This window comes from Podarcis gaigeae (genome assembly GCF_964106915.1).
Source record: "Podarcis gaigeae genome assembly, chromosome: 16".
Classification (NCBI taxonomy): Eukaryota; Metazoa; Chordata; class Lepidosauria; order Squamata; family Lacertidae; genus Podarcis; species Podarcis gaigeae.
In genome coordinates this window covers 2,849,632-2,876,787 of record NC_139693.1, presented here as the reverse complement: position 1 = coordinate 2,876,787, position 27,156 = coordinate 2,849,632, and the positions used below count along the sequence as shown (strand labels likewise).

Here is a 27,156-nt window from a genome sequence, read left to right as displayed (position 1 = left end):
AAATTAATGCCCTTTCTAAGTCCCATTAACGCTGACCTTCTAAAGAGCTCATGTGGCTCTTAAAATCTCTCCAGCCAAAACAGCACTGAAATGATTGAATTAATGAGAGCTGAAAAGCGTCTAGTGGGCAATGATGATGCTTCATTCTCCTCTTTCCTTCCCCTCCCCGGCCTCTTCTAAATAAAGATTCTCGCTGTTTCCCTCGGTGAGTGAGCTGTGCGTCCTCCGCTGAGCCAGTACAGAGCGCGATGAGGAAAGCAGACTAGTTGGCACCAGCCTGGGGGGGGGTGTGTGTCTCCCGTTGCCCCCTTTTCTTTTCCGCGATCCGGTTGCGGACATGGAACCCTCTGTCCGGATTTGTGCCCTGAGCATCTTCCTTCTCTTCCAAGGTAACTTCCTCTCTTTATTTTCTGTGCCCCCATTTCTCTCCCCCCTCCACCGCTCCCCTGACCAGGTATGCCAAAAAAAATACCCCTCATTTCTTTTCCCTGCCATGAAACACAAGAAACCGAAAACCTCAGAAAAAGGCAGAGAGAAGCATATCTCCAGCTGTTTTCAAGAAGGATTTTGCAGGGTGGATTGGATGAGAGATAAAAAGCAAGCCTGGAACATTTTCAAATCTCCCAGGGCTTTGAAACAGGTCTGGTGTTTTTCTAAAAGGAAAGCTTTTGTCTTTCCCCCTATAAACTGCGAGATCTTTTAGCGTTTTAGGACTAGATGATCTCCCAAGATGTTAGGAAAAACCCACTTTCTGCCCTAAGATTTCAAGCCGGAGTCAGGACGAAACCCCTCTGTTTTCTGTCCTTACGGAGAGAGAAGAATTGGGGCCTGGGTTGATTTCCCCCCTCCTATAAAACCTCATTTTTTCCCCTTTCTCTCCTCGGCTTTTACGCTTTGCAGGAATAAAAGCAAATTGGACTGGGTCGTCTAGCTTTTCCAACTCCCCCCCCTTCCCCTTTACCCCCACTACCACTGCTTAGCTTATTTCATGCTTGCTGAGTTTAATTTCATACATAGCCTCCGTTTCTTCTGAAGGTGGGAGAATGGGCAGGCTGCCTTGTCAGTTTCGTTTAGGGTCTCAAGTTAAAAGGGGGGGGGGGGGTCCGTCTCCTCATCCTTTTTCCACCCGCCTCCCTCTGTCTTGTTCCAGGATGGATCTGGCCGGTTTGTGTGTGTGTGTTGTTGTTGTGTCAATAGTGGGTGTGTGGGAAACTGCACAGCAAGGCTGTTTCTTCCATCCCAACCTCTCACAAGACAGTGGTACCTCGGGTTACAGACGCTTCAGGTTACAGATGCTTCAGGTTACAGACTCCGCTAACCCAGAAATAGTACCTCAGGTTAAGAACTTTGCTTAGCCTTAAGCAAAGTTACCGGTAAGCAAAACACCTGGATGTACATTTCCAGAATACAAGATACAGTGGTACCTCAGGTTACAGACCCTTCAGGTTACAGACTCCGCGAACCCAGAAATATTACCTCGGCTTAAGAACTTTGTTTCAGGATGAGAACAGAAATCTCGTAGCAGCGGCAGCAGGAGGCCCCATTAGCTAAAGTGGTACCTCGGGTTAAGAACAGTTTCAGGTTAAAAACAGACCTCCAGAACGAATTCAGTTCTTAACCCGAGGTACCACTTTACTGGAGGTTTGCCTTTTCTGAAATTGGCAGGAAGGTAGATTCCGAACGCAGGAGGAATGGAGATTGCTTCAGCCTCAGCGGTGCTTAATTTATTTATGGGATTTGCAGGTTCTGGCGGCCGAGGGGCTGAGACGCCTTTCAGAAGGGATATGGGAAAGGCGTATGAAGAGGAAAGGGGCCTTGCCAACACCTCTTTATCCCTCGAGCATCCATGTTCAGAGGCAGTGCACCCTCTGACTCCCAGGGGAGCTGGAGGCAATCTACAGGGGGCAGGCTGGGATCAGAAGCGCATCACAGCCTTCCTTCTATGTCCTGCTTCCCTGCGTGTCCGCGGGGCTGTGAGGGAAGGAGAAAAGCTTTACCCACTTTCTCTTTGATTTATTTATTTAGAATTTTATTTATTAAAGTTCTTAGGTTTACATCAGTAAACATTATCATATTACATCACAAGGCTTATTATACCATATTTTTCAACATGTATACAAAGTTTATATGTTAAAAGGAAGAAGAAAAGAAAAACAAGGGCAAAAAACTATTCCAAAATCATATATATACCAACACTTCGGACTTCCTGTCTATCCCGTTGTATATTCCTTTGTTTCAAATGAATGTACTCTTATTATTGTATATTTCTTTACGTTTTATCTAATACATTCCTATATCAATATGTAAAGTAAAGGTAAAGGGACCCCTGACCGTTAGGTCCAGTCGTGGCCGACTCTGGGGTTGTGGTGCTCATTTCTCTTTATTGGCCGAGGGAGCCAGCGTACAGCTTCCGGGTCATGTGGCCAGCAGGACTAAGCCGCTTCTGGCGAACCAGAGCAGCGCACAGAAACGCTGTTTACCTTCCCGCCAGAGCGGTACCTATTCATCTACTTGCACTGGTGTGCTTTTGAACTGCAAGTTGGCAGGAGCTGGGACCGAGCAACGGGAGCTCACCCCGTCGCGGGGATTCGAACCGCCGACCTTCTGATCGGCAAGTCCTAGGCTCAGTTGTTTAACCCACAGCACCACCCACGTCCCATATCAATATGTACCCTTGGTCTTATTTCTCAGCTCAGTCTCTCTCCAACATCAATCGAATGCTAGCGTAGATAGCAAACCTTTACTGTATTTTTGAGCATATATCTTATGTCTGTCCCACTTTTCCATAATTTTTTGTTTTGAATTGCCTCTCAGGCTATTTGTCAACTGCGCCATTTCAGCAAATTCTTGTAGCTTGTTATGCCAATCTGTTATTGTCGGGGCTTCTTCTTCCTTCCACCCCTTTGCCACCAAAGTCCGAGCTGCAGCCGTTGCGTATAAAAATACCTCCCTAAAGTCATTCAGGATGTCCCTGCCAACAATACTTAACAGAATTGCCTCTGGTCTTTTTAGAAAGGTTATTCCAAACATTTTTTTTGAATAACATTTCTAAAAAGCTTTACCCATTTTCTCTGTGCCATGTGTAATTTTATACGCTTCTATCGTGCCACCTCTTAACATTTTCTCTAAACTAAAAAGTTGGAAGGGCCCTCAAGGGTCATCTAGTCCAACCCCCCCTTCAACACAGGAATCTCAAGTATTGCATCCGTGACAGATGGCCGCCCAACCTCTGTTTAAAAACTTCCAAGGAAGGAGAGTCTGCAGCTACCCGAGGGAGACTGTTCCCATGCCCTCCAATATTTCTCTGATGAAAATAGGGACGTTCCATTCCATAATGATAATTTTACTGTTTTTATGCACCACACATCTTATTGGGTTGCCCCAGCCACTCTGGGCAGCTTCCAATATATTAAAAAACATAATAAAACATTAAACATTTTTTAAAAACTTCCTCATACAGGATTGCCTTCAGACAGCTCGGCGGTCAGTTAACTCCATTTGTTGTTGTTTAGTTGTTTAGTCGTGTCTGCCTCTTCGTGACCCCCTGGACCAGAACACACCAGGCCCTCCTGTTTTCCACTGCCTCCCGCAGTTTGGTCAGACTCATGTTTGTAGCTTCGAGAACGCTGTCCCACCATCTCGTTCTCTGTCGTCCCCTTCTCCTTGCGCCCTCCATCTTTCTCAACATCAGGGTCTTTTCCAGGGAGTCTTCTCTTCTCATGAGGTGGCCAAAGTCTTGGAGCCTCAGCTTCAGGATCTGTCCTTCCAGTGAGCACTCAGGGCTGATTTCCTTCACAATGGATCAGTTTGATCTTCTTGCAGTCCATGGGACTCTCAAGAGTCTCCTCCAGCACCAGAATTCAAAAGCATCCATTCTTCGGCGATCAGCCTTCTTTACGGTCCAGCTCTCACTTCCATACATCACTACTGGGAAAACCAGAGCTTTAACTATACGGACCTTTGTTGGCAAGGTGATGTCTCTGCTTTTTAAGATAACTCCATACCCTCCAAGATTTCTCCAATGAAAACAAGGACGTCCTAAGGAAAGGCGGGACATTCTGGGATCAAATCAGAAACCAGGACAGCTTCTCTAAATCAGGGATGTCCCTGGAAAATAGGCACACTTGGAGGGTCTGTGTTCCACTGTCAAACAGCTTTTACTGCCAGAAAGTTCTTCCCGATGTTTAGTCGGAATTTCCTTCCTTGTAACTTGAATCCATTGGTCTCAGTTCTGCCCTCCAGAGCAGGAGAAAACAAACTTGTTCCTTCTTCCATGTGACTAAGGTGCTACTGGACAATTTTTAAATTTTTTAATATATTTTGACTACGTCAGACCAACACGGCTACCTACCTGAATCTCTGAGCAGTTTACATTAAAAAGCAACAACCCAGTACATAGACACTGATCCATTTCTGGTTTTCCTGCTAAGCTTTTTTCATCACAGCAACCTAATTTAGGGAGGTTACGGACAGGGAGATTCCCTTTCAATGCTGCTACAGTCAGGCCCGTCTTACCCATAGAGGCTAGTGGCGCTGGGTGGCAGGGTGCCAAGTTCTGGAGGGCACCAAGCGAGAGTCTGGGGAACACCAAAGGAGCGCGCTGAGTGAGCGAGGGTGCGTGTGCCACTCCCACTGAGCACTGGCTTGGTTTTTCCCCTTTTAGCCTGCAGGCGCTGAATTCTGCGGGGCGCTAGAAGGCTAAAAGGGAAAAAACCAAGCCAATGCTCAGCAGGAGCGGCGCACAGGCCCTCGCTCGCTCGGCGCAGGCCCGCTCACTTGGTGTGCTGCCTGCCGTGGCCACCGTGGTACGAAGCGGCCAGCCGGGCTGGGAGGTGCAGCGTCCAGTCTCCGCCCCTCCAGCTCTAAAAAAAGGTCAACAACTCTGGGAAAGGGGGCGGTGCCGGAGGGATTTTTGCACCACAGCACCAGATATGTTTCAGGCGGCCCTGGCTACAGTTGAATGATGGGGATCCAGAAATTCTTGGCAATCTACTTTAAAAAAACATCCATTACCCATTACCAACAGGGGTAATGTTCCCTGTATTTGATGAAGGAGACTCTAATCCATGCAGAGAAAAACTGCTTTTGTGATTCTTCATGAAGTCACAGATGAACATAGGAAGTTCAAGTCGCCTCGCACGGAGCTAGGAAGCTGGTCTGACTGAGTTAGGATCATCTACTGTGACTGATAAGCTGCTGCCTTGCATCAAGGGAAATCTCCAAGTCACCATTTCGGATAGCTTTTTTTATAATAATATTTTATTCTTTATCCATCTTTAAAGTTGCACTTGTTACTCAACAGTTCTATTCCCCGCTCACCTGACGTCAATGTTTACAACCCAAATTACATACAACTGCTTTTAAAGCTTCTGCCTTACCTAATTTCATCCTCTTTAACACATTTCTTAATATAGCCTGCTGTTTTCTTACGCTTCAAAGCCTGCTGTGGCCTTCGCATAGGGGAAATAACTTTTTATATAGGCTAGGAAAGGTTTTCCAGTCTTCTTCAAAGGCTTCTAAATTTGTGTCGCTGTGTTTTCCGAGATTTCCATCAACCGTTCTTCCTTTGAGGCTGTTTTCTTTCCTCCTTCCATTTCTGTGCACAGAGAATCCTTGCCGCTGTAGCCACAAACATAAATACCATTGAGGCTTTTTAGTTTGGATGGCTTTGAAGGAAAATTCAATATATTCATGGAGGATCAGACTGCTCTTCCTCGACAGCCAGACAAAGGATTGACTCTGGCTGCCGATTGTCAGCAATTGCAAAGGGGGAGAGTTGTTCATGTGTTCGAATCCTGCTTTGGTTGGTTTCCCATTGGGACATCTGCTTGGCCACTGTGAGACAGGATGCTGAACTAGGTGGGCCCCTGGCCTCATCCTGCAGGCTCTTAAGTTCTTACCTGGAGATGCCAGGGCTTGAACTAGCTCCATTCTGCTCTAATACTGAGCTATGGGACTCCCTTCCCAGGGTAAATGCTGGATCGCATCATCCCCTGTGTAAAATCCCCATGCCATGACTGCACCGAGTGATGAGAAAAATATATAGGCAGAAGCAGGCCTGTGTAGCAAAGGTGTGCGCCTGTAACATGCTTTCTACCAGTAAATTCTGATTTTGCACCAGTGGCGTAGCGTGGGTTGTCAGCACCCGGGGCAAGGCAAGTAATTTGTGCCCCCTAACCTGTGGATTTGCGCCCCCTAACCCTAACCCCCAGATGTTGCGCCCGGTGCGGCCGGCCCCCCCTGCACCCCCCATGCTACGCCACTGTTTTGCACACATTTGAGAGTAAGTAAAATGTAAAGGGACCCCTGACCATTAGGTCCAGTCTCAGACGACTCTGGGATTGCAGCGCTCATCTCGCTTTACTGGCCGAGGGAGCCGGCGTACAGCTTCCAGGTCATGTGGCCAGCATGACTAAGCCACTTCTGGCGAACCAGAGCAGCGCACGGAAACGCCGTTTACCTTCCCGCCGGAGCAGTACCTATTTATCTACTTGCACTTTGACTTGCTTTCGAACTGCTAGGTTGGCAGGAGCAGGGACTAAGCAACGGGAGCTCACCCCATCACGGGGATTCAAACCACCCACCTTCTGATCAGCAAGCCCTAGGCTCTGTGGTTTAACCCACAGCGCCACCCGCGTCTCAGACACACATTTGAGAGTAATCCCCGCTTATTCCAGGTAACCTTGTGTAGAGGGGTCACGGCTTTTGGAAAGCGAAATGAATAGGTGAATTAGGAACAAAACAATAACAGTGGCGACAACGATGGGATCAGAGGCGAGTTTTGAACTGGGGTCTTCTTGAGTTTACAAGCTTATTGCCTGTTCTAAACAAAGCTGCGATCCAGGCTTTCAGCTCCACAGTTTTCGCAGCCTCCAATCCTCGGCTTCGTTTAAAGCCTAAGGCCCAAAGAGGCTCGTTTGCCGCTGCTGCAGCTTCAAGACTTTGCTAGCAGCGAATGACAGCAGCAGAGAAGCTCACGGATGCCCTGCAGCCATCGCCCAAGGCAGTGAAAATTCGGAGCCAGGCGGAGAGGGAAGAAGCAGCCCCGGGAGACAGGACTTACAACACCCCTGTCGCCCCAAGGAAGGAAGAAAAACCGCGAACCAGTAAAATGGACAAAACGACTTAACCAGACGCACACGAGAGGCGGAAACAGGAGCAGACTCGTGCATTTCAAACACTCCTGTTTTCATGAGGGTCGCTGTCTCAGCATAAATGCTTGTTCTGCTGCATTTGGTACTGAAATAAAAAAAATGAAGGTCTTATATATAGAATAAATGTTCATAAATGTACCAAGCAAACGCGTACAAAAATATATAAATTGCATGCCTGAAGCAGCACAGGAAAACAGTCCTGGAACCATTTTGACTCCCAATGTTTGACGAAATGTTTTCTCTGCAAAGTCAAAGTAAAATGGAAAAGCCTCCCCATTGTCTTTTCCTTCACAAATCCTGTCTTAAGGGTATGTTTGTGTATGAATAGGGTGAGCCTGTGACCTGACTCAGGAACTAAGTATTTATCATTACAAAGGACTGGCCAGGCCCCCCAGGGTATCTAATCAAGTAAGCAATAAGAGGTAACTTGCCAGACAGGAAATAAACAAAGCACTCAGATTTATGCTGTAGACCGCCTTTTCTGTGATTTTTCTGTGATGTTTCTGGGGGTGGTGTTGAACTCCAAGGCGGGCAATTTAAAATGTCTATATAAGGGCAGACACACCTTTGTTCTGGGTCCTCCTCCTTCTCCTGCGCATGTGAGGGGAGCACCCTGTTGCAACAGCTCAATAAAGATCAGGCTTACTAGCTGCTTTGCTACTCAATATTCTCTGCTTGGCCTCTGTTCTTTTCTCCGACCGATGGAGAACCTGCAAAGGACTCTATAAGGGCTCTTGTGTTCTCCGTAAGGGAATAAGGGCAGATTTACGTTTATTACAGTACATTTTTCAACAGCCTGTCCTGCAATGAACTAATTGGAGAGGGATGTTGATGCCTAACAGCCATCATGGCTTAGCTCTGTGTCCAAAGCTGGGGGCAGTGATGCTTCTAAAAGCCAGATGCTGGAAACCTCAGGAACGGAGAGTGGGTCTTGTGTTCGAATGTCGTGGTTTCCCACAGGCAATCTGGTTGGCCACTGTGAGAACAGGACGCTGGACTAGACGGACTTGAAAGACCTACATTGGCTCCCAGTACGTTTCCGAGCACAATTCAAAGTGTTGGTGCTGACCATGAAAGCCCTAAACGGCCTCAAAGGCCCAGTATATCTGAAGGACTGTCTCCACCCCCATCGTTCCGCCTGGACATTGAGATCCAGCGCCAAGGGCCTTCTGGCTGTTCCCTCACTGCGAGAAGCCAAGTTACAGGGAACCAGGCAGAGGGCCTTCTCAGTGGTGGCACCCACCCTGTGAAATGCCCTCCCAGCAGATGTCAAGGCAATAAACAACTATCTGAGTTTTAGAAGACATCTGAAGGCAGCCCTGTTTAGGGAAGTTTTTAATATCTGATGCTGTATTTTTAATATTCTGTTGGAAGCCACCCAGAGTGGCTGGGGAGGCCCAGCCAGATGGGCGGGGTATAAATAATAATAATAATAATTCTCATGCCCCTGTGTGATTTGCAGGCTCTCAAGGAGGCGTCTACCAGCGGCAGCTGCTGAAAGCCTTGATGGAGAATTATACCCCCCTGGAAAGGCCGGTCGGGGATGACGCACAGCCCATAACCGTCCACTTCACCCTGAGCCTCATGCAGATCATGGATGTGGTAAGATCCTGAATCTGGACAGGCTTATATGGAAACAATGCACATCGAATATATCACTTTCCCCTCCCCCTCCCCTGTCCATCTTGGGGTTTTCCATGGGGACTTGTACATTATGCACTAGAAATCTTTCCCTCCTTATTTGCCCTCTGAAGTTCCTTAATGCCTCATTCCTGAGCCTTTAATATTTTCCACCCCCCTTTTTTTGCAGGATGAGAAAAACCAAGTTTTGACCACCAATGTCTGGCTGCAGATGGTAAGGTCATGGCTTACGGGGGGCAGAGAAACCAGATGTACCTGATTGTACCGCAGCATCGACTGCGTTGTATCAGTAGCCCTTCTTCTGATCTTAGCAGCTTACCTCTTGCAAAGCTCACTTTGCTTGCTACTTTTGTTTGTTGCAGCTGAGCTCTTGCAAAGCTTAGCTTGCTTCCCCGCCAAGTAGTGGTAACTATTGCAATGCATCGTGTTGCTTCAGATGAAGCTCACCCGGGGTAGGAGAACAAACAGGCCCTTAAATATTGGCAACTTCGCCTTAAACAACAGCAGCAACACCCTAACCCTATCCCTGACCTAACTAAACATTGGCAGTGTCCCTTGAACGCTGCTTTTTCTCACCCCTCCGTAGGATGGTGAGAGTGGAGGCTTATATCCACCTAACATCATTCTATAAATGGCTGTCAGTGAATCTGCTCCCCTGAGGAATAGCCCCACTGATCCTCTTGAGGGGCAAAACCCTTCAGAAACTGGGTTTTGCCTCTCAAGCCCTTCTACGTCTGGGCTTGGGCCAGGCAAAGAATCATAGACACCGAGAGACAACAGGACTACTCAAGGTGCCCCTGCTATAAAATTGGAGAAATCGAGAGAGATAAATAGCTGCACTGGCAGCATATCTCTTCTTTCTCGTATCCAAAAATGCTAGAAGGGCTTTTACACTCGCCAGAAGCTCGGCTCTGCCCTCACAGGTCCTGGAAGGAACCTTTAAAAAAGTCCCATATGAAGAAGAAGAAGGAGGAGAGTTTGGATTTGATATCCCGCCTTTCACTCCCTTTAAGGAGTCTCCAAGCGGCTCACATTCTCCTTTTCCTTCCTCCCCCACAACAAACACTCTGTGAGGTGAGTGAGGCTGAGAGACTTCAGAGAAGTGTGACTGGCCCTAGGTCACCCAGCAGCTGCATGTGGAGGAGCAGGGAATCGAACCCAGTTCACCAGATTACAAGTCTATCGCTCTTAACCACTACACCACACTGGTTCTCGAGACTTTGCTCAGAGACTTTGCGCCTGTTCATTGGGGGAGATAGGAAGCCCAGAGCACTTGTTCTTTAGACGTCCCTTTTATGAAGAGGCACAGAGTGAGACCATTGATCCCCTCCTGGTGAGGCTCGCTGACCTCCCGGAAAAGCAAAAAATTGACCTTTTCCTGTTAGGCAAAGATCATAAGACGACCCGGATGGTCGCCAGATTCTGTGTACAGATCTGTAGGCGCAGACCACCCCCCGACCCAAAAAAGTTCGTTAAGAAAATCCCCAAACGGCGGTTCCATGGGTGACTCTGGGTCATCAATCTGCCGCAGCTTATCTTAAAGTTTTAAGTGTCTATACGCTTATCGCATTTATAAATTTTAAATTTATTGTTGTACATTGTTTTAAATGTTTGTTTTCCTTCTGGGATTGTACCCCCAAGTGTGTTTTATAAGTTGGTCTCCGACTGTAATAAATTATCTATCATCTATCTATCTATCTATCTATCTATCTATCTATCTATCTCTATCTATCTATCTATCTATCTCTATCTATCTATCTATCTATCTATCTATCTATCTATCTATCTATCTATCTATCTATCATCTATATCTATCTATCTATCTATCTATCTATCTATCTATCTATCTATCTATCTATCTATCTCTATCTATCTATCTATCTATCTATCTATCTATCTATCTATCATCTATCATCATCTATCTATCTATCATCTATCAATCATCTATCATCATCTATCTATCATCATCTATCATCTATCTATCTATCTATCTATCTATCTATCTATCTATCTATCTATCATCTATCTATCATCTATATCTATCTATCTATCTATCTATCTATCTATCTATCTATCTATCTATCATCTATCTATCTATCTATCTATCTATCTATCTATCTATCATCTATCTATCTATCTATCTATCTATCTATCTATCTATCATCTATCATCTATCTATCATCATCTATCTATCTATCTATCTATCTATCTATCATCTATCATCTATCTATCATCATCTATCTATCTATCTATCTATCTATCTATCTATCTATCTATCTATCTATCTATCTATATCTATCTATCTATCTATCTATCTATCTATCTATCTATCTATCTATCATCTATCTATCTATCTATCTATCTCTCATCTATCTCTCTCTCTCTCTCTATCTATCTATCTATCTATCTATCTATCTATCTATATCTATCTATCATCTATCTATCTATCTATCTATCTATCTATCTATCTATCTATCTATCTCTATCTATCTATCAATCTATCTATCTCTATCTATCATCTATCTATCTATCTATCTATCTATCTATCTATCTATCTATCTATATCTATCTATCTATCTATCTATATCTATCTATCTCTATCTATCTATCTATCTATCTATCTATCTATCTATCTATCTATTCCCCCTCAGTACTGGTACGACCATTACTTGCAATGGAATGAATCGGAATACCCCGGCGTGAAGACTCTGCGGTTCGCAGCTAACCAAGTCTGGAAGCCCGACATCCTTTTGTACAACAGGTTTGTTGTAGCTTGTAGCTGGGATGTTTGGTGGTGTTCGCTGGGTGGGTGATAAGTTGGGCTTCTACAAGAGCCAGGTGGCCAAGTCAACCAGTGGTCAAGGAACTCAGAAAGGCAGCTGGACCACAGCTCTGACCATCCCTGGCTGGGCTTGCTAGGGCCGCTGGGAGCTGCAGTTCAGCGTTTGGGGAGCACCACGTTGGCGACGCCTGAGCTAGAGAATGAAACCTTTGCAAGGACTTGTAAAGAGCAATCTCTTTTCGGAGCGCTCCCACCAATACAAACCTCTCTGGACTCACAGATGGATGCCTCCTTCTGAGGGAGGTCCAGAGGGTGGCACCAAGGCGGCAGGGCCTTTTTGGTGTTGGCTCCAGCTTTGCAGAATGCTCTCCCCAGTGAAGCCCGCCTGGTACCAGCTTATCCCTGGAAGGAGAGGAAGAGAATTTCATTCCTCTAGAGGCTTTGCGCCTAGACTTCGGAGCTACCCAGAGTGGTTCTCCAGGTCCTAGCACAGGACTGTCACAAGCCTTTACGTCAGGGGTCAGCAAACTTTTTCTGCAGGGGGCCGGTCCACTGTCCCTCAGACCTTGTGGGGGGCCGGACTATGGTTTTTTTGGGGAAATGAATGAATTCCTGTGCCCCACAAATAACCCAGAGATGCATTTTAAATAAAAGGACACATTCTACTCATGTAAAAACATGCTGATTCCCAAGGGTCGGATTAAGAAGGTGATTGGGCCGGATCCGGCCCTCGGGCCTTAGTTTGCCTACCCATGCTTTACGTGCTCTGATGGGTCAGCTGAAGCAACCGGAAAGAAATCTGATTTAACATAGGAAACTGAAGGAAAACTACGTGAAGATGATCTCTAGATGGTACTTGACGCCAAGTAAACTAGCAAAAATGTATGTCAGAGTCAGGTACGTGCTGGAAATGTACAGGGAAATGTAAAAATGTGAAGGTCCATTTTATCGTATGTTGTTGGGCGTGTAGAGTAGCTAAGGGGTTTGGGGCAGTGTAAAGGTAAAGGGACTCCTGACCATTAGGTCCAGTCATGACTGACTCAGGTTGCGGCGCTCATCTCGCTTTATTGGCGAGAGCCGGCATACAGCTTCCGGTCATGTGGCCAGCAGGACTAAGCCGCTTCTGGCGAACCAGAGCAGCGCACGGAAACTCCATTTACCTTCCTGCCAGAGCGGTACCTATTTATCTACTTGCACTTTGACGTGCTTTCGAACTGCTAGGTTGGCAGGAGCAGGGACCGAGCAACGGGACCTCACCCCGTAATGGGGATTTGAACCACAGACCTTCTGATCGGCTAGCCCTAGGCTCTGTGGTTTAACCCACAGCGCCACCCGTGTCCCATTTGGGGTGATATATAAAGGAACAAAATCTGATTTCACTGAGCTTCTTCAACTCTTCCCCTCCCCTTCTCCTTCCCCTCCCCAGTGCCAATGAAGAGTTTGACTCCACGTTCCACACCAACGTCTTGGTCAACTCCAGCGGCTACTGCCAGTGGCTGCCCCCAGGTGAGAGGCGGACGGAGAGATCCAGAGGCGGATTTGGTGTCACATAGCGGGAAAGTGGTGTCTTTTGCCAAAGGCCAGGTGGTTCTTTTAAAACGAGATTCAGAAGTCATACAAAACACAAGGGAGTGAGAAGATGAAGGATTTTATTCTAAACAGCAAGCGATATATACAGTGGTGCCTCGCAAGACGAAATTAATCTGTTCCGCGAGTCTCTTCGTCTTGCGGTTTTTTCGTCTCGCGAAGCAAGCCCTTTAGCAGCTTAGCGGATTAGCGCTATTAGCGGCTTAGCGGGCTTAGCGGATCAGCTGTTGAGCGGCTTAGCGGATCAGCTGTTGAGCGGCTTAGCGGATCCGCTGATAAGCGGCTTAGCGGATCCGCTGATAAGCGGCTTAGCGGATCAGCTGTTAAGCGGCTTAGAGGCTTGAGAAAAAGGGGGGGGGGGAGGAAAAAAACCCCGCAGGAACTCGCAAGACATTTTTGTCTTGCGAAGCAAGCCCATAGGAAATTTGTTTTGCGAAGCACCTCCAAAACGGAAAACCCTTTCGTCTAGCGGGTTTTCCGTCTTGCGAGGCATTCGTCTTGTGGGGCACCACTGTACCGTATTTTTCGCTCCATAAGGCACACCGGACCATAAGGTGACCTGGTTTTTAGAAGGGGAAATCAAGGGGGAAAAAAATATTGTCCACTTCTCCCAGAGCTTCTCGGGGCTGCCAGGGGAAGCCCGGGTCCCCCCCCCCAGCCCCAAAGAGCAAAGAAGCCAAGACAGCGAGCAGGATCCATCCCACTGGCTTTCTTGGCTTGTGCCATAGCTGCGCACAGCCTCTCTGGCCGGAGGGGCTGTGCGCGGCTGAAGAAGCCAAGACAGCAATGGATCCCACTCGCTGTCTTGGCTTCCTCTTTAGCCGCGCGCAGCCCCTCCGGCCGGGAGAGGCTACGTGCAGCTATGGCAATAGCCCCACCTCCCGCAAAAGCCCACAGGAGCCGTGCACCCTTTAAGGAGTGTGCGGCTCCTGCGGGCGTTCCTACGAGGAGGGAGAAGGGACTGACTGGGCGTGTCAGTCCCTTCTCCCTCCTGTGGAAAAGCCCGCAAGAGCCGCGTGGAGCTTGTGTGCGGCTCTTGGGGGCTTTTCCCGCCTGCCTCCCACCTGCATTCGCTCCATAAGACGCACACACATTTCCCCTTACTTTTTCGGAGGGAAAAAGTGCGTCTTATGGAGTGAAAAATATGGTACATACCAAGCGAGCGCTTTAATCTGCCACTCAGAAGCCCTAAAAAAGCGGCAAAATGTAGCCTCAGTTTGTGGTTGATCAGTCCGTGCAGGAACTTCAAATAAACTCTTCCCACAACTATTCAACTTATAGCTAGCCAGCCCATTCCTGACTGGCTACATGCAGAACACCAAGGGCTGGATTTAGGCTGGATGAGGCCCTTGGCTTCTGAAGGTAATGGGGTCCTTTATATGTCCAGCTGTCCTTTGTCAACAACAAACTGTCACTGTTTTTTTGCGTTGAACATATGCTATATGGTAATTTAAGGTCCTAATAGGTATCTAGAGCCATTTGCACATCACAAAATATGTACTTTATCAAAGCACCATACTTTTCTGTGTATAAGACTACGTTTTTTTACTCTAATGTTCAAAATCTGGGCTCGTCTTATACACGGATAGTATCTCCCCCCATTTTCTTAAATGGGATTCCCCCCAAAATAGGGGGCATCTTATACATGGGGGCATCTTATAGAGGGGGAAAATATGGCAATTATTGAACCGAAATACAATTAGGAAGAAGTATATTAATAGTGAAATAATTATTAAGCTCTAACATAAAATAATTGGGGGCGCATGACTTACATTGTAGGAGCCTACGCAACACAAAACACTGTTGCTGTATGTAGGTTTTAGTTTATTTGTTTTTTAACTTATATTTTGGAAATGTACATCCAGCCCCTCCCCATTCCCGAGGGTCTGAATTCCTATTCGGAAATCTCCAAAATACTGGGGGGCTTTGAAGCATTTATGTCACCTATTACAACAGTTAAATATTAAATTAGAGCTCCCCCTGCTGACGATTTCTAAAAAGCAGGTTTTTTTGTAGCAGGTCAAAACCAGCATGTCGAAAGTCCATTTTGGGGGTCTAATCTGGCCCGCCAGTCAATTTAATCTGGCCCCCGTGGCAGTATATGTCCTGGGGTAAAATCCTAAAAAAGCTCAGCAACTTCAATCCTTAAAAAAAGTTCAACAACTTTTGGGTGAAATTATAAAAAGTTTGGGCACCCTGTCATAAGTCCTTGTTTCAGCCTGTCTTTTCCGTTGCATTTTGGCTACGTATATAATTTCTGTTGGTAACAACAACAACAACAACAACAACAACAACAACAACAACAACAACCACCACCTTGGTGTGGCTCATTTGGCCCCTTTCCCCTGCCCCAGGCATCTTGAAAAGCACCTGTCGAATTGATGTCCGCTGGTTCCCCTTCGACACCCAGAAGTGTGACCTCAAGTTTGGCTCTTGGACGTACGACGGCTGGCTGCTTGACCTGCGCATGCTGGAGACCGACACCTCTGGCTACGTGGCCAATGGCGAGTGGGACCTCATGGGTAAGGGGGAACCTCCAGCAAACCCAGTGCCAAGCTCCTAGCCCTCATGAGGTTGGGTTTATTATTATTTTAAACAATAGGGCTCCTGCGAAACCTGGGAGCATCTTAAGAAGAGAGGAATTCTGTAACTGTGTTTTGTTGTGGAATGTCATTTTTAAGTGCTTGTCAGAAACAAATGTATTTAAACAGTATGTATAGGCAATCGTTTGTTTTTAGGCTTGACTGTTGTTGTTGTTGTTTAGTCGTTCAGTCGTGTCCGACTCTTCGTGACCCCATGGACCAGAGAACGCCAGGCACCTCTGTCCTCCACTGCCTCCCGCAGTTTGGTCAAACTCATGCTGGTAACCTCGAAAACACTATCCAACCATCTCGTCCCCTGCCGTCCCCTTCTCCTTGTGCCCTCCATCTTTCCCAACATCAGGGTCTTCTCCAGGGAGTCTTCTCTTCTCATGAGGTGGCCAAAGTACTGGAGCCTCAGCTTCACAATCTGTCCTTCCAGTGAGCACTCAGGGTTGATTTCCTTCAGTATGGAGAGGTTTGATCTTCTTGCAGTCCATGGGACTCTCAAGAGTCTCCTCCAGCACCATAATTCAAAAGCATCCATTCTTCGGCGATCAGCCTTCTTGATGGTCCAGCTCTCACTTCCATACATCACTACTGGGAAAACCATAGCTTTAACTATACGAACCTTTGTTGGCAAGGTGATGTCTCTACTTCTCAAGATGCTGTCTAGGCCTGTCATTGCCCTTCTCCCAAGAAGCAGGCGTCTTTTAATTTCGTGGCTGCTGTCACCATCTGCAGTGATCATTGAGCCCAAGAAAGTAAAATCTCTCACTACCTCCATTTCTTCCCCTTCTATTTGCCAGGAGGTGATGGGACCAGTGGCCATGATCTTTGTTTTTTTGATGTTGAGCTTCAGACCATATTTTGCGCTCTCCTCTTTCACCCTCATTAAAAGGTTCTTTAATTCCTCCTCACTTTCTGCCATCAAGGTTGTGTCATCTGCATATCTGAGGTTGTTGATATTTCTTCCGGCAATCTTAATTCCGGCTAGGGATTCATCCAGCCCAGCCTTTCGCATGATGAATTCTGCATATAAGTTAAATAAGCAGGGAGACAAAATACAGCCTTGTCGTACTCCTTTCCCAATTTTGAACCAATCAGTTGTTCCATATCCAGTTCTAACTGTAGCTTCTTGTCCCACATAGAGATTTCTTAGGAGACAGATGAGGTGATCTGGCACTCCCATTTCTTTAAGAACTTGCCATAGTTTGCCGTGGTCGACACAGTCAAAGGCTTTTGCATAGTCAATGAAGCAGAAGTAGATGTCTTTCTGGAACTCTCTAGCTTTCTCCATAATCCAGTCCATGTTTGCAATTTGGTCTCTGGTTCCTCTGCCTCTTCTAAATCCAGCTTGCACTTCTGGGAGTTCTCGGTCCACATACTGCTTGAGCCTTCCTTGTAGAATTTTAAGCATAACCTTGCTAGCGTGTGAAATGAGTGCAATTGTGCGGTAGTTGGAGCATTCTTTGGCACTGCCCTTCTTTGGGATTGGGATGTAGACTGATCTTCTCCAATCTTCTGGCCACTGCTGAGTTTTCCAAACTTGCTGGCATATTGAGTGTAGCACCTTAACAGCATCATCTTTTAAAATTTTAAATAGTTCAGCTGGAATACCATCACTTCCACTGGCCTTGTTATTTGCAGTGCTTTCTAAGGCCCATTTGACTTCACTTTCCAGGATGTCTGGCTCAAGGTCAGCAACCCCACTACCTGGGGTATACGAGACATCCATTTCTTTCTGGTATAATTCCTCTGTGTATTCTTGCCACCTCTTCTTGATGTCTTCTGCTTCTGTTAGGTCCTTTCCACTTTTGTCCTTTATTATGGAAATCTTTGTACGAAATGTTCCTTTCATATCTCCAATTTTCTTGAACAGATCTCTGGTTCTTCCCATTCTATTGCTTTCCTAGGTTTGACTAGCTTGGACCAAGAACAGTGGTGGATTTTTATTTGCCTTACCTTTCATTTAATAATAATAATAATAATACTATTGGACTTCAAAAAATGCTAAATTACCTGTGAACATGTAAAATACTATTTTTTTTGTTTAGGACTTATTGCACTAATGACAAATTTAAGAAATAAAATGCTTTATTTCTGCAAAAAATAAAAATAAAAAATAGGAATCCTGCGGCTAGGGCTGGGGGAAGGAATTCAGCTTTGTTCTCATTTAAAGGCATACCTGCCTCATTCACACTTTTTGAAAAACAGTGCAAACTGGAACGCAGCTGTCTTTCTGAATTTGCACTTAGCAGGGCAGTTTTACAGCCAAGTCGGGAGCACAAAATTGCATCTGCCCAGGTAAAACATGCACATAAATGCATATACCGGTATATGAAACCTGGTGCAAAGGAAGTCCTGGGCCTTGCAGACTTGAGTGAATGAGAGGGGTGTCAGTTGGGACAGATTTCTTAGACTGGCACGACCAAATCATACTTGTGAAAATTCCCTGTAAAGGGTACCAGAGGCCAATGGACCTCATCCTGCACACACAGATCTCTGGAATGCTGTTAGACCATCTACTGTTGCTCAGCAACTCCGAAATGGGGGGAGAAATTCAATTGATCTCTCATTTAAACCCAAACTGACCAAATCCACACTTTCCAAGCCAATACATGAATACAAAGCCACCCTCCCAAATTCACACTTCTCTGAATTTTGAAATGCGCTTCTCCAGCTGAGCGATATTTATGATATTTATGCATATACTGCAGTGAAGCGTGCATAGAAACGCATATAATGTGCAAAAAAAAAAATGTATTAGGAAATCGCATTGCAAAAATGGTGAGCGGCAGGACTTTTTAAAATGCAAGTTTGCAAACTGATGTGGGCATGTGGAGGAGAACTGAACCTCACGCTGGGGGGGGGGGGAGAAACCCCTCCTATGAGAAACAGGAAGAAACTGAAATGGGTTGATTCTCTGGCGTACGCTGACTCCCTCTTCCTCCTCACCTGCTACAGGTGTGCCTGGCAGTCAGAACAAAGTGTTCTACGAATGCTGCCGGGAGCCCTACCTAGACGTCACCTTTGCGGTCACCATGCGGCGCCGAACACTTTATTACGCCCTCAACATGCTGGTTCCTTGCCTCCTCCTCTCGGCTATGACCTTCCTGGTCTTTCTTCTGCCAGCCGATTCCGGAGAGAAGATTTCCCTGGGTAAGCAGAACAATTCAAGCCAAACAATTATGCTAACTATTGCCTGTGTGGTTCACCCCATCCGCTACCTAGCACTTTTGTTGTTTAGTTGTTTAGTCGTGTCCGACTCTTCGTGACCCCCTGGACCAGAGCATGCCAGGCACTCCTGTCTTCCACTGCCTCCCGCAGTTCGGCCAAACTCATGCTGGCAGCTTCGAGAACACTGTCCCACCATCTCGTCCTCTGTCGTCCCCTTCTCCTTGTGCCCTCCATCTTTCCCAACATCAGGGTCTTTTCCAGGGAGTCTTCTCTTCTCATGAGGTGGTCGAAGTCTTGGAGCCTCAGCTTCAGGATCTGTCCTTCCAGTGAGCACTCAGGGCTGATTCAGAATGGAGAGGTTGGATCTTCTTGCAGTCCATGGGACTCTCCAGAGTCTCCTCCAGCACCAGAATTCAAAAGCATCCATTCTTCGGCGATCAGCCTTCTTTATGGTCCAGCTCTCACTTCCATACGTCACTACTGGGAAAACCATAGCTTTAACTATATGGACCTTTGTCGACAAGGTGATGTCTCTGCTTTTTAAGATGCTGTCTAGGTTTGCCATCGCCTTTCTCCCAAGAAGCAAGCGTCTTTTAATTTGGTGACTGCTGTCACCATATGCAGTGATCATGGAGCCCAAGAAAGTAAAATCTCTCACTGCCTCCATTTCTTCCCCTTCTATTTGCCAGGAGGTGATGGGCCCAGTGGCAAGGCACCCCCAAACTCGGCCCTCCAGCTGTTTTGGGACTACAATTCCCACAAACCCTGACCACTGGTCCTGTTAGCTAGGGATGATGGGAGTTGTAGTCCCAAAACAGCTGGAGGGCCGAGTTTGGGGGTGCCTGACCTAGCAGAAGCCCCGGCGTTCAAAGCCCTTTGCAGATATTATCTGAGTGGATTCTCACAACAGCCCCACGAGGAAGGTCGGTGTTTGTTATACCCATATTGCAGAAGGAAGGACTGAGGCAGAGAAGTGTGGACAAGGCAGCTGAGCCTCTGGGCAGATTTTCCTTGGGTTGTTGTTGGTTTTTGCCTCTCTCACTTAGACGCTCCTCCAAACCCAGTGGAATAACAGCCTGTTTTCCCCCCTGACAGGCATCACCGTTCTCCTCTCGCTCACTGTCTTCATGCTTCTCGTGGCGGAGGTTATGCCGGCCACCTCTGACTCCATTCCGCTCATAGGTATGTAGGGGAGGGAGATCGGGAGATGGATTGGTTTGCCCAGGGATGGGCAGACCTTAATTGTGCTCTCTGCTGCTAAATGTGATGGAGCCAAACAATTAAACCCCTGTGTTGCAAACAATTATCAGTAATACCCAAGGCAACACGATGACCAAGTACAACAACATAAACTCTTTATGTAATCTATAAGGAACATAGAACAATATGAAAAAACCAAATAAACAGAATCTCATAAATCTCTGAAAGCAAGTCTTAGAAGTCTTGCTATGTTACATAACTGTATGATCACTGCTCCATAGATATTGTTTTTATACAATTCCAGTCACCATATTTAGATGGGTTTATGAAGCATTTCCGTATCCTTCTGCTGTGCTGAAGAAGAATTCTACAGAACAGTGGGTACCATATTTTTTGCTCTATGACTCACTTTTTCCCTCAAAAAAAGTGAGGGTAATGTGTGTGCGTCTTATGGAGCGCATGCAGGCTGCGCAGCTATCCCAGAAGCCAGAACAGCAAGAGGGATCGCTGCTTTCACTGCGCAGCGATCCCTCTTGCTGTTCTGGCTTCTGGGATTCAGAATTTTTTTCCTCTTGTTTTCCTCCTCCAAAAACTAGGTGTGTCTTGTGGTCTGGTGCATCTTATACAGTGAAAAATATGGTAGATGGGTTTATGAAGCATTTCTGTATCCTTCTGCTGTGCTGAAGAAGAATTCTACAAAGCATATCTGGAATTACTGTTCACTGCGTCTGTTTGCGGACCACTTCGGCAGCGTTGGACGTCATAAAACAAAGCTATAACGGCTTGTTTTCATCAGATAAGAATCTGACCAATTGCTTCTCTCAGAGACTTGCATAGTCTACAAAGACTTTCAGAGACTTATAAGACTTATTTTCAGAGATTAATAGATTCTGTTTATTTGGTTTTTCATATTGTTCTATGTTCCGTATAGGTTATATAAAGAGTTTATATTGATATTGGATTGTTGTACTTGGTCATCGTGTTGCCTTGGGTATTACTGATTACTATTGCTCCTAACATGGGTGGCACTGTGGGTTAAACCGCAGAGCGTAGGACTTGCCGATCAGAAGGTTGGCAGTTCGAATCCCCGCAACGGGGTGAGCTCCCGTTGCTCGGTCCCAGCTCCTGCCAACCTAGCAGTTCGAAAGCACGTCAAAGTGCAAGTAGATAAATAGGTACCGCTCTGGCGGGAAGGTAAACGGCGTTTCCGTGTGCTGCTCTGGTTCTCCTGAAGCGGCTTAGTCCTGCTGGCCACATGACCCGGAAGCTGTATGCCGGCTCCCTCGGCCAATAAAGCGAGATGAGCGCCACAACCTCATAGTCGGTCACGACTGGACCTAATGGTCAGGGGTCCCTTTACCTTTACATTACTGCTCCTAAATGTGATGGAGACAGGTTGCCATGGGCACTTTGTACAGGTTTAGAGATCATAGAATCCTCAAACTGTAGAGCTGGAAGGGACCGTGAGGGTTGACTCTACCCCCTTGCAATGCAAAAAACCCTCCTGATTCCTGAGATATACTGCTCCTGTACTTGGAAGTTCCATTTAAGCCTCACATTTGTCAAGACACCTGTCCCTCCATGGATTTATTCATTCTTAGTTGCATGCTAGCAGAAGGCAGGCAAATCTTATATAAACAATAATTAGGATATCACTGCTAGGTAAAAAAGGTAAAGGGACCCCGACCATTAGGTCCAGTCGTGGCCGACTCTGGGGTTGCGGCGCTCATCTCGCTTTATTGGCCGAGGGAGCCAGCATACAGCTTCCGGGTCATGTGGCCAGCATGACTAAGCCGCTTCTGGCGAACCAGAGCAGCGCACGGAAACGCCGTTTACCTTCCCGCCAGAGTGGTACCTCTTTATCTACTTCCACTTTGACTTGCTTTCTAACTGCTAGGTTGGCAGGAGCAGGGACTGAGCAACGGGAGCTCACCCCGTCGCGGGGATTCGAATCGCCGACCTTCTGATCGGCAAGTCCTAGGCTCTGTGGTTTAACCCACAGTGCCAAACCTGTCAATTCCAGTTTCTCATTTTCCAGTTTTCAGCTTGCCGCTGTGTCGTTTTTGGTTTTTAAAAGTAAGCACAATTTTTTTTTTTTGCTGCACATCTTCGAATATACACAATTTTGCAAGCAAATTCCCCCAACTCGCTGCATTTTTGTATGCTGTTCTCAGGAAAATGTATTCCTTTTCCTGCGACTTTCCCCCTAACATATGCATTTTCGTACATAATTTGTTTGCAAGAAGTTTCGGGGGATTTGTTGGTTAGCGTTTTGATTCAGGAAGTGTGAATTAGGCAAATTGTGATCCTGCAAGACCTGCCCACCCTTCCTGATGTGCACTTCAGAATCCTCTGAGTTCTTTCTCTCTGCCTCTAGGACAATACTTTGCCAGTACGATGGGCATGGTGAGCCTCTCTGTGGTCGCGACAGTCTTTGTGCTCCAGTACCACCATCACGACCCGGACGGCGGCTGCATGCCCAGATGGGTAAGCGCTTTTAAAAATCCGTTTTCAGAATCGCTGCTTTGTTTGTCACATGGCGCCTTTTATCCAGCGTAGGCGACATTCACAGCATTCCTTTTATGTTTGTTAAATCGTTTTTATTAATTTTCTAATAAAAAACATCCAGTTAACATATCAAACCATAATCCAATAAAAAACTAAAATAAAAAAGACCAAATTATCACCCAAATTATAATTATTAATTTTTCGGGGCTTCCCATAATCTGGACCTTGAAGCATATCTCCAAACCTCAATCCTGCATCTCCTCTTTGTTTCCCTATTTCCCACATCTCGATTTTAACACTTTAAACTTCTCCTTCTGTGGCTCTGCGGCATTCCTTTTAAAGCACTAGGATCCCACCATAAACGCTGTCATGGCTTCCCCCAGAGAATCATGGGAGCTGTAGTTTGTGACGGGTGCTGAGACTGGTTGCTAGGAGACCCTATTCCCCTCACAGAGCTACAATTCCAAGAGTGGTTAATCATCCATCCCTCTTTTCTCACGTATGTAACAATAGCGGCTAGGATTCACTACGCAGAAAAATAAAAGATCCCACCAAAGAATGGCTAAGTGAGGCGATGGATGATGTAGAACTGGCCAAGTTAACAGCCAGATTAAAAGAATCTAGACATGATCGCTTTGTGGAAGGTCGGAAACACTTTTTGGACTACAGTGGTACCTCTGGATACGAAAGGGATCTGTTCCAGAGCCCCGTTTGCACCCTGAGGCGAACGCAACCTGCGTCTGTGCGGGTCGCGATCCGCCGCTTCTGAGCATGCGTGTGACGTCATTTTGACCGTCTGCACATGCGCGAGCAGCGAAACCCGGAAATAACACGTTTCATTGCTTCCGGGTCACTGTGGAGCACAACTCGAAAACACGCAATCTAAAGCAACTTCATCCCGAGGTCTGACTGTATTTAACTCGTGATGAACTTCACTAGCAGGATTTGAAATATGAGCAACGGGAGGAACTGGAGAATGCAGTATGGATGGGATGGTAGAAAAGAGAAAAGGTTTTGTGCGGCAGAAGGTGAGAAATAAAAACACCATGGAATATGGGATGGGAAGCTGGAAAAATGTCTTACGTATGTGTCAGGGAACTGCCATCAGAGCCAGAGGCAGAGGCAAGGCTCCAGAGCGATGCTGGGGAGGGTCCCAGCAGAGAGAGAGGCAGCCCATCTGCTGGGGAAGGAAATCAGCGTAGCACCAGTGGAGAAGGGGGGCAGATGGGGGAATCGGCGAGGGGGCTCCAGGACTCTTCACCGGAGACCAGCGGGGAGAGCACGGGTCCTCCGCTGCCCACACCCTCCCTGCGCAGAAGACTTCCGTGCAGGGAGAGTAGGAGGAGACTTGGCGTCAAAGAACTTCTTTGCTGGAAGAAGTTCAAGAAACGCCCACTGACGGATTCTGCCAGCGACTGAGACAGCCACGAAGTGAGAGGCTGTCCAGACAGAAAGGGTTCAACCAGGCAACCTAGCCAGGAGTGGCGGCAACTTACGCACGAGCAACCCCTATAACCATTACAGTATGGAAGCGTGCATGTCAAATTTTTGAAAATTTAATAGCAATTTATTACAATAAATGAAACCACCCACCACTCTTTCCAGGGGATTCTGGAAATTGTAGCTCATCCGACCAACTCACAGCACCAGTAACAACTGACAGTTCCCAGAATTATTTGGGAGAAGCTAAAATGGTATCCTAGTGCTTCAGATGTATGGTGGGAACTTGGTCCAATAGCATTTATTGGTTTCCGAGTTGTTGTTGACCTTCCCCTGACGATCCGCTCTTTCTTCTCTTCCCTTGTGGACCCTCCCTCCTTTCTTGGTTCTGTAATGAACAGGGTCCCCGTTTCCCCTCGCCCGTAAACTCCATTTCCTCTCCCTTATGATCTTGCTGTTTCCACGCAGGTCCAGGTGGTGGTGCTGCAGTGGGGAGCCTGGCTTCTGCGCATGCGCCAACCCGGCGAGGACCTGGTGGGGCGCCCGCACTGTGCCCCCAGCCTGCTGAGTTGCAGCTCAGACAGCAGCGACGGCAGCGGCACGCCGACCCGGCAGGCCCGTTTCCCCGTGGCGCTGGCCAACGGCAACCTCGCCTACCCCACGGCGCTGCTCCCGGCCAAGCCCCCCGACGTGCCGCGCCCATTCCTCCCATCACCAGAGCTGCCGTCCTCCAGCCCCGAGGAACTGATTGCCGCCCCTGAGCTGGGCCACATCCTGGAGGAACTGCACTATGTGGCTCAGTGTTTCCGGGGCCGCGACGCCGCCCAGGCCGCCTGCAGCCAGTGGAAGTTTGCGGCGGCCGTACTGGACCGGCTGTGCCTGGTCACCTTCGCTCTGGTCCACATCGTTTGCTCCATTGGCATTCTCATGGCCGCGCCCAACTTCCCCGAGGCCATCACAAAGGACTTCCTGTGACCTTAGGCCCACAAAACGACAGGTTTCCCCGACGCCTAGGTTTTGGTGTCCTCCCCTCGTGGCAGGACAGGTCTTTCTAACATGGCTTCCCTCCCTACCGGCAGGATGTTGCTAGGGGCTTCCGGTGAGGAGTATCCGGGACAATTGAGGACAACCGGCCAGGACTTCCGACCCACTTGTTAACGCTATCCTGCCAAGTTCTGTGTGCTCAACAGGAGGACCAAACGGACACCATACCGACACCCCTGTCCCGCACGCCAAGTCCGTAACACTCGCCCTGAAGGATTTCAGATCATAGCTGTCAACTTACAGATTTGAAAATAAGGGACCAGCAGCCTCGAAAATAAGGGATCAGCAGCCAAAATAAGGGATTTTCCAGGCACAGGTATGTTCAACTTCTGAGCCCCTCCGAGCCAAAGGCAGAAAGCCCAGCCAGCAGCCAAATGAAGCCTCAAGCGGTGGTTCCCACAGCGCAGCAACCCGGCAAAGGGGATGCAGCAAGGGAAACCACCGTCACCTCTCGGCTGGGAAGCGCTGAGCAAAGGCGAGTCCCCAGGCAATGCAGCCAATTTGATCGGCACAAGGCATGCAAGCTCCACCCCCCAGTCGTTCTTAGACTCCTTATTGGGTGAGCAATGCAGCCAAGCAACACAGTTGGAGCCTCCCTCCTCCCTGGCCGGCAGGGAGGGAGGGAGAGGAGCTGCTTCCTTTGAAACCCGGGAAATTTTAAGGGACATCATCAATAAGGGACAGCAGCGGGAAACAGCACTGGGATAAGGGACATTCCTGCCAAATAAGGGATGGTTGACAGCTATGTTTCAGATTCAATCTTCCTCTAGAATTTACCACTCATTGTTTTTCTGAGGGGGCCTATTTGAGCCTGAACACTACGGATGTCAAAAAGTCCTCATTCGCCACCCAGCCCCACTGCTGCCACACACAGCGCTGTTTCCCTTCTTCTGCCAAAGGTTATCTGTCTTGCTGCCCGCTGTGGTGAAATTACATAATATATGTAATGAATTACCCCGGCGTTTATGTTACGCTTGGCCCCGTGCATTTTGGTGAAAATGAAACACAGAGTAAATGGTGTGTTAATCGGTCTTGTGTCGTTTACAGACCAACAGCAGCAACAAATACCGATTGCATTTGCTGTCTCCATTTCCCTTCCGTTCTTGGGACGACCAAGCGAACATGGTCCACTTCCACGCCATAGTCTTGGAACTCCTAAATCAGTTTGGGAGCCCTGACCTGGTTTATAAACCCCGGAGGAGGTTTTCGTGGAGACCCTTTTATAGCAATGGAAACTAAATCGATTCACATGTCTTTGTGTGTACACATCCTGCGATGGATGGTGGCCAGGGATTCAAGCCCTGCCCCAGCAGCCTTGAGCCGAGGCCACACGGCCACGCTCTCTGCCTCAGTTTTCCTAGGCTGTAAACTGGGAACATCCCAAGCTACCCTCTTGCCAGGGTCTGCTATGAAGTCAAAGGATGCAATGAACTTTATGAAAGCGTTTTCGCAACGGATGAGGTTTGGATTCACTGAATGTGGGAATGTTTTTATTGTGTCATACAGTACCAATCTTTCTTTGAAAGGCAATGCTATGAACATCCGCATGTTCACAGTTTTGTGTATGTTAACAAGGGATTGCTAAATGTCGTGCCAAAAGGAAGAGGGGGGGTATCTTTCCATTTTGATGGTTTCTTTGTGATCTTTCTGATTCCCGCCCCCCCCCCGATATAGTGTGTTATCATAATTGACGGCAACATAGATTGGATTTGCTTTTCATTTAATTTTATTTAGACAGAAAAAATTAAATTATTAAAAGTGGCAATAAATAATCAATAACTTAAGCATTGATATTGTCTGAAACATATAATCCAACTCTTCGTTTTTGTTTTTTTTAAATTCCTCATCACTAAAAGTTCTTCTGATTTTGGGGGTCCCCCCCTTCTTTATTTTTTCCTCATGTTTTCCCTTTTCTCCTTCTAAATAGAATGTCCAAGCAGTAAACCCACCTCCCACCCTAGAAGGGAAAAAGAAAAGAAAAAGAGAGAGGGACAGAGAGAGAAAGAGAAAGAAAGAAAGAAAGAAAGATTAAAAAATCCTC

The 27,156-nt window shown here is 47.1% G+C and overlaps 1 protein-coding gene across 1 annotated transcript; it reads left to right on the top strand.

The window, feature by feature from the left end:
• On the top strand, window positions 1-26,003 carry LOC310833260 (neuronal acetylcholine receptor subunit alpha-7-like). Its single transcript, XM_083715856.1, has 10 exons — window positions 1-389; window positions 8,617-8,756; window positions 8,965-9,009; window positions 11,447-11,556; window positions 13,004-13,083; window positions 15,519-15,686; window positions 18,711-18,905; window positions 20,019-20,105; window positions 22,501-22,610; window positions 24,540-26,003. Exons 1-10 carry the CDS (start codon window positions 338-340, stop codon window positions 25,044-25,046), a joined length of 1,494 nt encoding a protein of 497 aa, XP_083571982.1. The 5' UTR covers window positions 1-337; the 3' UTR covers window positions 25,047-26,003.
• Window positions 26,004-27,156: the final 1,153 nt, after the last annotated feature.

Coding starts and splice junctions, on each gene's coding strand:
- LOC310833260 (XM_083715856.1), top strand. CDS start 338: ATGGAACCCTCTGTCCGGATTTGTGCCCTGAGCATCTTCCTTCTCTTC. Junction 8,757..8,964: donor TCATGCAGATCATGGATGTG/GTAAGATCCTGA, acceptor CTTTTTTTGCAG/GATGAGAAAAACCAAGTTTT. Junction 15,687..18,710: donor TGGCGAGTGGGACCTCATGG/GTAAGGGGGAAC, acceptor CACCTGCTACAG/GTGTGCCTGGCAGTCAGAAC.